General features: G+C 46.1%; 3 protein-coding genes across 4 annotated transcripts; 2 read left to right on the forward strand and 1 right to left on the reverse strand.

The window, feature by feature from the left end:
- The first annotated feature begins 2,644 nt into the window (after positions 1-2,644).
- LOC125517977 (transcription termination factor MTERF4, chloroplastic) lies at positions 2,645-4,498 on the forward strand. The gene has a single exon (XM_048682945.1). It carries the CDS (start codon positions 2,705-2,707, stop codon positions 4,211-4,213), a length of 1,509 nt encoding a protein of 502 aa, XP_048538902.1. The 5' UTR covers positions 2,645-2,704; the 3' UTR covers positions 4,214-4,498.
- A 658-nt stretch (positions 4,499-5,156) lies between these two features.
- LOC125517983 (peptide methionine sulfoxide reductase B5-like) lies at positions 5,157-8,511 on the forward strand. The gene is made up of 3 exons (XM_048682950.1): positions 5,157-5,551; positions 7,744-7,900; positions 8,018-8,511. The coding sequence occupies exons 1-3, from the start codon at positions 5,223-5,225 to the stop codon at positions 8,177-8,179; spliced, it is 648 nt and encodes a 215-aa protein (XP_048538907.1). The 5' UTR covers positions 5,157-5,222; the 3' UTR covers positions 8,180-8,511.
- Positions 8,512-8,527: 16 nt separating this feature from the next.
- Positions 8,528-10,816, reverse strand: LOC125517992. 2 transcript variants are annotated; one of them, XR_007287891.1, is made up of 5 exons: positions 10,589-10,816; positions 10,370-10,415; positions 9,090-9,169; positions 8,883-8,963; positions 8,528-8,740 (listed from the first exon to the last, which is right to left on the reverse strand). XR_007287891.1 is itself a non-coding variant. In XM_048682958.1 (4 exons), the coding sequence occupies exons 1-3, from the start codon at positions 10,751-10,753 to the stop codon at positions 8,908-8,910; spliced, it is 267 nt and encodes an 88-aa protein (XP_048538915.1). In that variant the 5' UTR covers positions 10,754-10,815; the 3' UTR covers positions 8,528-8,740; positions 8,883-8,907. The 2 variants fall into 2 exon arrangements, 1 of the variants encoding a protein (XP_048538915.1); XM_048682958.1 differs by lacking the exon at positions 9,090-9,169 and having other exon boundaries at positions 10,589-10,815.
- Between the last annotated feature and the right edge of the window lie 258 nt (positions 10,817-11,074).

Below are 11,074 nucleotides of genomic sequence, written 5' to 3' on the forward strand. Positions count from 1 at the left end.
ATCTTTATTTCAACAAGGTACTGGTCAAGTTCTTAGCCCCGGAAAATGCTCTATATTGTTAAGTCAGGCGTGTCCAGAATCGGCCAGGAAGGCTATTACTTGTACCTTGGAGATTACAACGACTACTTTTGAGGAGAAATATTTGGCCCTTTCAACCCATTTCGGCGCGCTTCACTAAAAGGCTAACAAACTGGGCTGAGAGGTTTATATCTCATGGTGCGAAAGACAACCTTGTAAAATTAGCGGCTCATGCTATTCCCACTTATACTATGAGCATTTTCAAGATGGGGGCAAGTTTCTATGATTGGTATGAAAAACTCATTAGAGATTTTTGGTGGGGCGATGAGCAAAATAATTGAAAAGCGTACTGGGTGTCATGGGATAGAATGACTCAAACTAAATCGCAAGGCGGAATTGGATTATATGCCATGAGAATTTTCAATCAAGTTTTGTTGGCGAAGCAAGTATGGAGACTTATTTAAAGGTCGGGCAGTATGTGCGCAAAAGTTTCGAAGTCAAAATATTATCCAAAAGGTAATCTCCTGGATATGGTCTTCCCTTTGGACGCGTCTCCCGTTTGGCGAGGGATTGAACATGGGCTTGAGTTGTTAAAGAAGGGCATGATATGGAGAGTGGGAAATGATAAAAGTATCCAGATTCTTAGAGATAATTAGATCCCTCACCAAGAAGGGATGTCAGTCCTGTCCCTTAAGAGCATAAGCAGAATTCATTGGGTGAACCAATTAATTATACCAAACACAAATGAGTGGAATAGGCCTTTGGTTCACAGTTTTTCCATGAGTGTGAAGCTCAAGAGATGTGCAAAATTAGAATACCTTTAAGACATGTTGATGATTTACTGTCTCAGAATCATGAAAAGAATGGCATCTTTACGATGAGTAGCGCATACAAATTGGGGCTGAACCTAAAAATGGTACATGCTAGGAAGGAACATCACATAGCCACGTCAAGGGAAGGGAGTCTCTTTGGAACCTCATATGGAAAGCACACATCCCCCACAAGGTCAGAAATTTTGCTTGGAGAGTCGCTACCGATTCTTTACCAACAAAAGAAAACAAATTGAGGAGGACTTTGGAACATGATAGCATTTGCAATATTTGTGGTAGGGAGCCTGATGATGCACACCATGCTACCGTTCATTGTACCAAACCTAGAGCTCCAAGAGAAGCCATGAGGGAGGTCAGGCCTTTACCGATAAAAGAATGTTTCGCTCGCTCCGGACCTGTTTGGCTGCATAATTACTTAGCCAATGTGACAACATCTCCAGAGATAAGATCTTGTTGATGTTACGGAGAGCCTGGTATTTACGAGACGACATAGTGCATCATAAAGGTACAACCTCCATTGCGAAATCTGTCATTTTCTTGTCTAATTACTGGAATTGTCTTAAGGAAGGCATTAGTTATACTATGACTGGAAGGGCAAAAGTCCATTGGTTGCAATTCCTAGAGCGCAACCCGAAGTCGGTGCCCATGCATCCAATGTTTTGGACTAGGGTCCCTGTTGGTTTTGTGAAGGTAAATTCAGATGCATTTTTTATAGCTGGTTCGGGTTTGGCAGCGGTCGGAGTCGTTGAAAGAAATAGCGACGGCGAGGTTTTGTTTAGTGCGGGCAGGATCCTTCTTGACTGCACTGATGTTGAAGAGGCTGAAGGGCGGGGCAATGCTTTTAGGCATGCATGCAAACACTGATGTAGTTCCTACGATGTTCGGGACAGATTGCATGGCAGTTGTTGAGGCCCTCAACGCAAATTCCGTGATTTGACCAAGATGGTGGGCTACTTACAATGTTTCGTGGGCCTTACCGAAGAATTCTCATCCTAAAGACTAACAAAGATTGGAAGAGAGAGCAACTTGTGGCTGCACACAAACTTGCAGCTTATGCTAGAAGTAACGACAATTTTTTTTATGTTGGGCAGTGTGCCAGCGCCACCTAGGGCTTGTTCGGAAATGCTCCAGCTCCACCGAATCCTCACCTCCCGCTTCTCCATCAGAACAGACGCTCCTTGTAGAAAATGGCACTAGTACAAAGATGTTCGGCAGGTAGCTTTGCTCGCGATTCGGGTGGAGCTGGGCAGGGAAACAGGAACGAGCGAGTTGGGCGTGGCATGCGAACCGTTTTCACTTGGCGGTGGCAGTTTTTTCGTAATTCTTATCAACTCCTTGATTTAAGGATTTAAGATCTCAGAAACAGCAGCTCCGTAATTTTTGCCTGTGACCAGTTCCACTTCCCATTTTCTACTTCACGAAGTTTACACGTTCGGTGTCGCTCCACCAACTCCGGCAGCGAAGCCCAAGAGCGAAGAGCATCCGAACACGCCTTTAGTATTTTTTTTCATCAAACACGCCTCTAGTATAACTGATGTAATCTTGAAAGGCTGTACTCCGGGTACAAGTTATATACGGAGTATAAAACTCTCTTTTCCCTAAAAAAGAATCACGTTAAATCGCACGAGGTTTTCTCCTTTGGGCTCATTTTGCTTTCGAAAACCAAAGCGAAGCCACAACCGGAGGCGCTGTCTTCAACCCCCGATTGTACCCCAGCGGCCCAGACGGTGGACCCCACCTTGCAGTATCAGCACTCTGCTTCCCCTCCCTCCCTCTCCCTACCCCCGAACTATCCCATCGCCCCATCGCCCCAAACCCCTCCCTCTCCTCGCCTCCCCACCCCACCCCGACCGGAAATGATGAAGTCCCTCTTCCCCTTCTCCGCGCACCCCGCGCCGCCCCTCCTCCCCTCCCCCAGCCTCCGCAGGCTCCTCTGCCTCCGCGCCTCCTCCTCCTCCACCTCGTCCCGCCCTCGCCCGGGCCGCCGCTCCCCGGGCCCCGCCCGCCCCCGCCCCCGCCAGCCCCAGCCCTCCTCCCTCTACGCCCGCCCCAGCCTCCTCACCATGGAGCGCGACCGCGCCGCGCGCCGCGCCGACGTCGACGCCTTCCTCGTCTCCCTCGGCGTCGACCCGGGCGAGCTCGCCGGCCTCGAGCTCCCCGTCACCGTCGACGTCATGCGGGAGCGCGTCGAGTTCCTCCGCTCCCTCGGCCTCGGCCCCGACGACCTCGCCGCCTACCCGCTCGCCCTCGGCTGCAGCGTCCGCAAGAACATGGTCCCCGTCCTCGACTACCTCGGCAAGATCGGCGTCCGCCGCGACGAGCTCCCGCACCTGCTCCGCCGCTACCCGCAGGTGCTCCACGCCAGCATCGTCGTCGACCTGGCGCCCGTCGTCAAGTACCTCCAGGGGATGGACGTCAAGCCCGGCGACGTGCCGCGCGTGCTCGAGCGCTACCCGGAGCTCCTCGGCTTCAAGCTCGAGGGCACCATGAGCACCTCCGTCGCCTACCTCGTCGGCATCGGCGTCGCCAGGCGGCAGATCGGCGGCGTCATCACGCGCTTCCCTGAGGTGCTGGGCATGCGGGTGGGGAAGATCATTAAGCCTTTCGTCGAACACCTTCAAGGCATTGGCCTGCAGAGGCTGGCCGTTGCAAGAATGATCGAGAAGAAGCCGTATGTCCTCGGGTTTGGGTTGGAGGAAAGGGTCAAGCCTAACATTGAGGCGCTTCTGGAGTTTGGGGTCAGGAAGGAGGCGCTGGCATCCATTGTGATACAGTACCCTGATGTTCTTGGGGTTGAGCTGCGAGAGAAGCTTGTTGAGCAGCAGAGCTTGTTTGAGTCCAGCATTTTGGTCAGCGGTGATGATTTCGGAAGAGTCGTCGAGAGGATGCCACAAGCTATTAGCCTTGGGCGAGCTGCGGTTCTAAAGCATGTCAACTTCCTCACAGGCTGTGGCTTCTTGCTGTCTCAGGTGAGCAAGATGGTCGTGGGGTGCCCCCAATTGCTCGCACTGAACATGGATATAATGAAGATGAACTTCGAGTACTTTAAGAATGAAATGGAGAGGGATTTGGAGGAGCTGGTTGAGTTCCCGGCGTTCTTTACATATGGCCTTGAATCCACTATAAGATATCGGCATGAGATTGTGGCTAAGAAGGGGTTCACATGCTCTCTCGCATGGCTGCTCAACTGCTCTGATGCGAAATTCGACGAGCGTATGAAGTATGACACAATTGGAGTTGAAGAAATGGAGGATGATAATTCCTTTGACAAAGATAGGTTTGTGGAGCAAGTACAAGATGAGGATGATGAGGATATGGAAGAGGATAGCGATTATGACGAGACCGATGATGAGTTCATCGAATAATCCCCTTCCCAGTTCGTAGTATCTACTCCCTCCATTCGGAATTACTTGTCTCGGATATGGATGTATCTAGAACTAAAATACGTCTAGATACATCTATTTCTGCGACAAGTAATTCCGAACGGAGGGAGTAGTATCAACTGTTAGCTGACAAACTTGCATTTACGTCTGTAGCTTGATGCTCTGTTGTATATGATGCTGTAGTGATCACTAGATTGTCATTTTTGAAGGATGTGCTTGATAAACCAAATTGTAGCTTAGAGTTCCAATATATTCAGATATTTCACACATTGCTTGTTTAACAGGGAAGTGATGCAGCATCCATCCTTGTTACTGGCACATTTTGCAGCTATCTCATGTGTATGCGTAGATGTAGAAAGCTGAGCAAACAGTGAACAAATTCCGACGTTACAAGCCCAGTTTTTTCAGACAGAAGTGCATCAGATATGATCCTCCTCTTAATGCCACTTGTTTTTGGTCTGCCAATCTATATTCATGCATTTTGATGTACTGGATTACGACTGTGCAATGGGGAGATATGTTGTCACCAGGATTTGACTATGTTGTGTGTGGATCGATAGAGATTTCAAATACAACATGTGGCTTTGGAAATTCCAAAGTTTATACTAGGATTTGCATAAGTTGTCTCAAGTTGAACACAAAAGTTGCGGACCCCCTTTCAGTATGCCTGGAGAGGAAAACACCACTACTCCAGTTTCCAGATGGTGGATACTCCAGTCCAGAGTTACTGGTCAGTCTGCCGGCGCCGCTTGGTTTGGAATTTGGTCTGTTTCCATCACAAAACTGGAATCCTCTGCCTGGAACGCACGCAAAGAATTTTGCTGGAAACACTTCAGTTCCAGTAGCCACCCCATCTGGAGAAATTGCTGCCAAGTGCCAACCGAACAGAGCTGGCCCGTTCTACAGAAACCTTATCAGAAATCACGACCAGAAAACGAACGGGGATCCCTTCCCCCCTTGCGCCACAGCTGCCTGAAAAGGAGAAAGGGAAATGGGCGGAGTCCAGCATCTGCTCAAGCTGAGGATGGCGTCCCCCCACGCCCACCCGGCCACGCAGCCCCTCTCCGCGCTCCCGTCCCTCCTCCTCGCCCGCTCCTCCTCCGCCGCCGCGTCGTCCGCCCGCCCCGCCGCCTCCCTCTCCCTCCCCCTCTCGTGCTCGCGGGCGCGGGCCTACTGCCCAGCCGGACGGCGGTTGCCGGGCGCCGTGGTGGCGATGTCGTCGTCGGCGCCCGCGCCGGGGCCCGTGCAGAAGTCGGAGGAGGAGTGGGAGGCCGTCCTCACGCCGGAGCAGTTCCGCATCCTCCGCCGCAAGGGCACCGAGTAAGAACAGCAGCAGCACATGCTTCATCTTTTCTCGGGCTTGTTATCTGCTTTCCTCATGGAATTAATTACTATGTGGGTTCGTTCTGCGCTTTTACCATACAAAGAATATGATGGTATCTACCATCGCTGTCTGTTCCGATCAACAAACAATGCTCCATTTTCATTGTAAATTTACACATCAATTCGTCAGTGTGATCAACTGCGAATCAGTATGTACTGAACCGTACTTGAACATGTCTAGCTAACCTGGGTTGCCACCAGTACTGGCATGCACACTACTACTGTACAAGTCCTACTCCTATCCTAGTTGCAATGCATCGATGATTTAACAGGTCACAAACGTTGAGTCCTCCTTTGGTTCACAAGAAGGCCTCCTTTGATTCATAGGATTTGCATAGGAATTTTACAGGATTGACACCCTCTAGAAGTTTTCCTTTACGTGCTGTTTGATTCACTGGATTGCATTCCTCAGGAACCAATCCTATAGGAACTTCTTAGTTCATTTTCACAGGAAAACAAGCATTAGGTTGGACTTCATGGAAAAAATCCTCTGTTTTGCTACCTGACGTAGGATTTCAGTTGACAGTACATCCTGTTCCTGTATGTTTCCTATTCCTACACTTCTCAAACCCTGTGAATCAAAGGAGCCCGAAATTTGTAGGAATTCCTATAGGAAATTTTCCTTTAGAGCCCTTTGGTTTGTGGGAATGGATTCATATTCCTATGTAGGATTGGTTCCTGTCCTTCACATTTCAAAGGAGAAAAAAACATTAGCTCAGACCTACTGGAAACATTCCATTCCTATGAATCAAATGACATCACATTTGCTATAGAACTGAGAGTCCTATGATATTCCTATCCTATGAACCAAAGGAGGCCTGGCTGGTTTGCAAAAACTTCTGAAGCAGTTAGGAAAGCAAGAGTCAAGAAAATAGGCATCCATTTTATCTGATACAAGTTTGTCCTGTTCCTATCCTGCATAGCAATTGCAACTTGGCTCACAAGATTGTCCGAGTCATGCAGTGTGCTTTGTTATTGAAACATGACTGCCAGATTGGTGTCTTTAGAATCTAGATACACCCTTTTCATGAATATTAAGCCCATGTACTACCGCAATACATACCGATGGTTGTTCACAAGATTAAGTCGTGTACTATGTTTTCTTATTGAAACAGGACAACATGACTGCAAGATTGGTGTCTCTACTATTTAGACCCTTTTTCCAGTCTTTAGTATGTACCTTCCTACTGCGCATGTTTTTATTAATCAGTTAATGAAGCATTATACTCCAACATGACATTGGGAACAACCACATAACAAGGGTGTGTAAAGTTATTATAGTGAAATTAATTACCATAGTGTATTGTGTGTTACCACCTCCTGAGGCTAGGCTTATTCCAAAACCACAACCAAATTCCAGGCAACCAATTTGAGAGCGAACTAGAAATTTCTTTTCCACAAAGTTGGAGAACCGCTTGCACAAATGACTGTATGAATCCAAAATAGCAAGTAAAAAGGTTGTTTTGACAAAAAAAATCAGGACACAAATGCTACCCAACAAAAAATATACTTGGTCTTTTAAGTTTGCTGTCAAGATCTCAATAGAAACTACAAAATATTTTTTTTCTAATAACATTCTAGTCTACAATAGCAGCAGCCAGATTTCGTTATTATGTATTGTACTTCTCTTAACAGATCTGTTTATGTATTGCCGACACGGTCTAGTATAGCAAGTTAAATTTTTACCTGTTCTTGAAGCAGGGACAGGTTCATTAGGTGAACTATCAGAATATCTAGTAATTTACAATATGAAGCTTGAGAAATATGGATAGGTGCTTTATCACAAATCAATTATTACTTCACATTGTTTTTGTATATCTGTTGATTAATCTGGAACCTGCAATTCAACCAAATACATACATAAGTTTGGTTTGATACTGGAATGGCATGTGAGCTGACTGTATCAAGTCCATATCCTACATCCACTCCAGCATTTTGTGCTGCCCTATATACTGGCCTATGGTTCCGTTTTGAAAAAAAATACTTGTCTATGCTATGGTTCCGTTTCGAAAAAAAATACTTGTCTATGCCATCTTACATATGGTAGTCTGTTAAACTAACAATAGCGTAATTGTGAAAAAAAAAGAGCTTACATGTGATAAATTTTCATTTGACTATATTTGTTTCAGGTATCCTGGAACAGGTGAATATGACAAGTTCTTCAGTGAGGGTATTTATGGATGTGCTGGCTGCGGAACCCCCTTGTACAAATCATCTACGAAGTTCAACTCAGGGTGTGGTTGGCCAGCATTCTATGAAGGATTTCCTGGAGCCATAAAACGGACGGTACGATTCTCTCATACATTCCCAGTGGTTTGACTAGGAACCGATGCCTTTCTTCTCCTCTATGCATTCCATGCCCTGATGCTGACGGCGCTGACATTTCATCGTTTAATACTCTAGGCGGATCCTGATGGGAGGCGAGTTGAGATCACATGTGCTGCTTGTGATGGGCATCTGGGGCATGTGTTCAAAGGGGAGGGGTTCAACACGCCGACTGATGAGCGACACTGCGTCAACAGTATCTCACTCAAGTTCGTTCCGGCCTCTGAAGAGGCTAGTTGACTGAGCTGATGAACATCTATATGAGAAACGGAAACAAAATCTTTTGTGCAACCATCATAGTGACTACTGGATGTCAGAACTCAGTACTTTTGTCAATAATGCAAGCCCCAAGTACCGATACTCGCTGCTAATTTTGGCAGTATATACTATTACATGTGTAAATTCTAGGTTTTGTTTTCCCTGTGGAAATTAATAGTGAGATGTACATTTAAAAATAAAGCCGCCTGAAGAATGCAGCTCACGTTGTTTCCCTTTGTGCCCAACATAATATCTTAGTGATTATCTGCAATAAACCAGTTCCTGTGCAGCAATAATACTTTGATTTGTGTTAATAGTCTGTTTGGCAAATATGTCAAAACTGCCGACATTTATTAGAAATGACAAGTAATATTTGAAACATCCAATCTGGTGTAGTGGTTGTTGCAAATAAAAGCAATCTGATCATAAAGCACACTACAATTTGTGATGTTGCAAATATTCTCCATCAACAGCTGAGAATTCAGCACGTTGTGCTTTTGTCTTAACGAAGATGATATGAGTGAAGTGCCTTCAGCATGCAGCCTGATGATATGAAATCAAATATACAGTTTCAGTTTGATGCCAACAGCAAAAGCAATAGCATAATATTTGGAAACAAAGTGCACTACTAGGTTTCATAAGCTTTAATCATTAGTATACGTGGCTATGTACTATGCTTATGTACCTGTACGAAGGTGCATGAAAGTATTTCATGTTTTCTGATTTTTGTTTCTGCTCGCCTCACATGCTTTCAAGGCTTGAACATCTGCATTTGACCGGAGGTGACAAAAAGGCTGGTTAGATCAAATCTAAGAATTTGAAGTGATGACAACTTTCAGTTTATGGATGTTATTTAGTGTACAAGACAACAGAAAATATGTATGAATATAACCATCAAAGCAGGAACCTCCCTCTCTTCTTCCTTAAAAAACATCTACATTTGTTCATTTATTTGAGCACCACATAAGGTACCTGAAATCGCAACATCTCCCCTTGGGTTACTCCTTGAGTGAACATCACCTTATGGCAACAAATCTTCCATAAACAATAAAACACATGTCTTCATAAACAATAAAACCACATGTTGCTGCAAGTTATTGTTACTAGTACCATTTCTATATAATCTCGAACATGATACGAGATGGGTTCTAAATTTAACCTTAATGGCTGATGCTGATGAACATGGGAGAAAGCCTCATGCATATCAACTTCTTTTAAAATGTAGGATGCCGCATGTTATTGTCAAGCACAAACATGATGAATTTCAGCACATGTAGTGATATAACTGGTACTCCCTCCGTTCCAAAATAGATGACCCAACTTTGTACAAACTTTGTACAAAGTTGGGTCATCTATTTTGGAACGGATGGATTACCACACATGACAGAAGATATACTGACCAGACGTCGTTACTTCATGATTTATCTTGGCTGGTTCTGGTTCTGGTTCTGGGTAGCATTTCAGCATTTTTTTTTTTGAAAAGTGTTCAGCTTTTCGTATGCTAGTGCTGACCATAACAACGCTAAACTGGGTAATGTGATGGAGCAAGGGAAGGTACCAACATCTCTTCTATCCCATATAGCATTGCTTCTCTTCTAGATAGAATTTTATAAAATGAGGAATTATAAGGATTTCTGAATCCACATCTGTACTACTTAGAACCTTAGGCCTCTTTTGGTTCATAGGATAGGATTACCATAGGAATAGGAATTTTGTAGGAAATGAGATGTCATGTATCTCAAATCCTATGAGTAGAAATAGGAAACGAGATGTCATTTGATTGACACCAAAGGAATTTTTCCATTGAGTCTAGGCTCATTTTTATTTTCCTATGAAATGTGGAGGATAGGAACCAATCCTATGTAGGAATAGGAATCTATTTCTATGAACCAAAGAGCTCTAAAGAAAAAAATCCTATAAAAATCCTATCCTCTAAAATTCCTATGAAATTCCTCCAAACCAAAGGAGGCCTTACAGTTTTTGCTTCAAAGGCAGTTCAACCTGAATCTCGAACGTATAACACTTAAACAGGTCCAGGTTTTGCCTAATTCCAAAACATTGAACAAGAAACTTAGCTCCAAAAGCAGGGTGGGTTACCACCTCAGTAAGCCGCAACGGAATTGGCATCTACGAGGAAGAAAAAGCGAGGGGAAAATCTGCGGCGATGCTTACGTGCTTGGCAGGCCTTCCAGTTGCGGTCGGACTCGGTGAGGCAGTCCTGCAAACGAGCCAAGGGAAGAGCTGAATCAAAGGTCTGATGGAGCAAAGAAGAGATTCGCCTGCGGCAGCAGAGGTCAGGAACAGGGGGAGAAGGCGAGGGGGGGGGGGGGGGGGGGGGGGGGGGGGGGGGGGGGGGGGGGGGGGGGGGGGGGGGGGGGGTCAGGGCGGTGCCTGGAGGGAGAGGTAGAGGGCGGCGCACTCGTTGAGCTGCTTCACGTTGTCGTCGTCCTCGTCCGCGTCCATCACGTGGAGGGGGGCCGGCGGCGCAGCAGGAGGAGGTGGTGGCGGTGGCGCCGCCGCCGCCGCTTCCTTGGCGTTGCTCGAGGAAGAACCCATTCGAACCAGGTTTCGGCAGTTGGTTTGGTGGCACCTTCGACCAGTCGTCGCGTGAAGTCGGTCGGTCGGTCGGCTTTGAGTCTCCCCGGTCACGGCAAAGGGCAACTCTGTTTGCGTGCTTCGCTTCCGTTGCCTCGAAAGCGTAAACATTGTTGGATTTGTGCAATGAAAGAATACGCTTCCGTAGATTCCTCTACGCACACCCTTTTTTAAGGAAAATACTGATTTATCTATACTAATATAAAAAAACCAAAAAGGACAGATCCAAACCATCTCGACCATCAAATCATATCTAGCGGTTCAAATCGGTCCAATATTGAG

This window comes from Triticum urartu, chromosome 1, assembly GCF_003073215.2.
Source record: "Triticum urartu cultivar G1812 chromosome 1, Tu2.1, whole genome shotgun sequence".
In the NCBI taxonomy this organism is placed as follows: Eukaryota; Viridiplantae; Streptophyta; class Magnoliopsida; order Poales; family Poaceae; genus Triticum; species Triticum urartu.

Excerpts from the sequence above, each read along its gene's own strand:
- LOC125517977 (XM_048682945.1), top strand. The coding sequence starts at position 2,705 with ATGATGAAGTCCCTCTTCCCCTTCTCCGCGCACCCCGCGCCGCCCCTC.
- LOC125517983 (XM_048682950.1), top strand. The coding sequence starts at position 5,223 with ATGGGCGGAGTCCAGCATCTGCTCAAGCTGAGGATGGCGTCCCCCCAC. Across the intron at positions 5,552-7,743 it reads CTCCGCCGCAAGGGCACCGA|GTATCCTGGAACAGGTGAAT; the intron begins GTAAGAACAGCA and ends TATTTGTTTCAG. Across the intron at positions 7,901-8,017 it reads CTGGAGCCATAAAACGGACG|GCGGATCCTGATGGGAGGCG; the intron begins GTACGATTCTCT and ends TTAATACTCTAG.
- LOC125517992 (XM_048682958.1), bottom strand. The coding sequence starts at position 10,753 with ATGGGTTCTTCCTCGAGCAACGCCAAGGAAGCGGCGGCGGCGGCGCCA. Across the intron at positions 10,416-10,588 it reads CCCTCTACCTCTCCCTCCAG|GACTGCCTCACCGAGTCCGA; the intron begins GCACCGCCCTGA and ends GCTCGTTTGCAG. Across the intron at positions 8,964-10,369 it reads CTGGAAGGCCTGCCAAGCAC|ATGTTCAAGCCTTGAAAGCA; the intron begins GTAAGCATCGCC and ends GGTCAAATGCAG.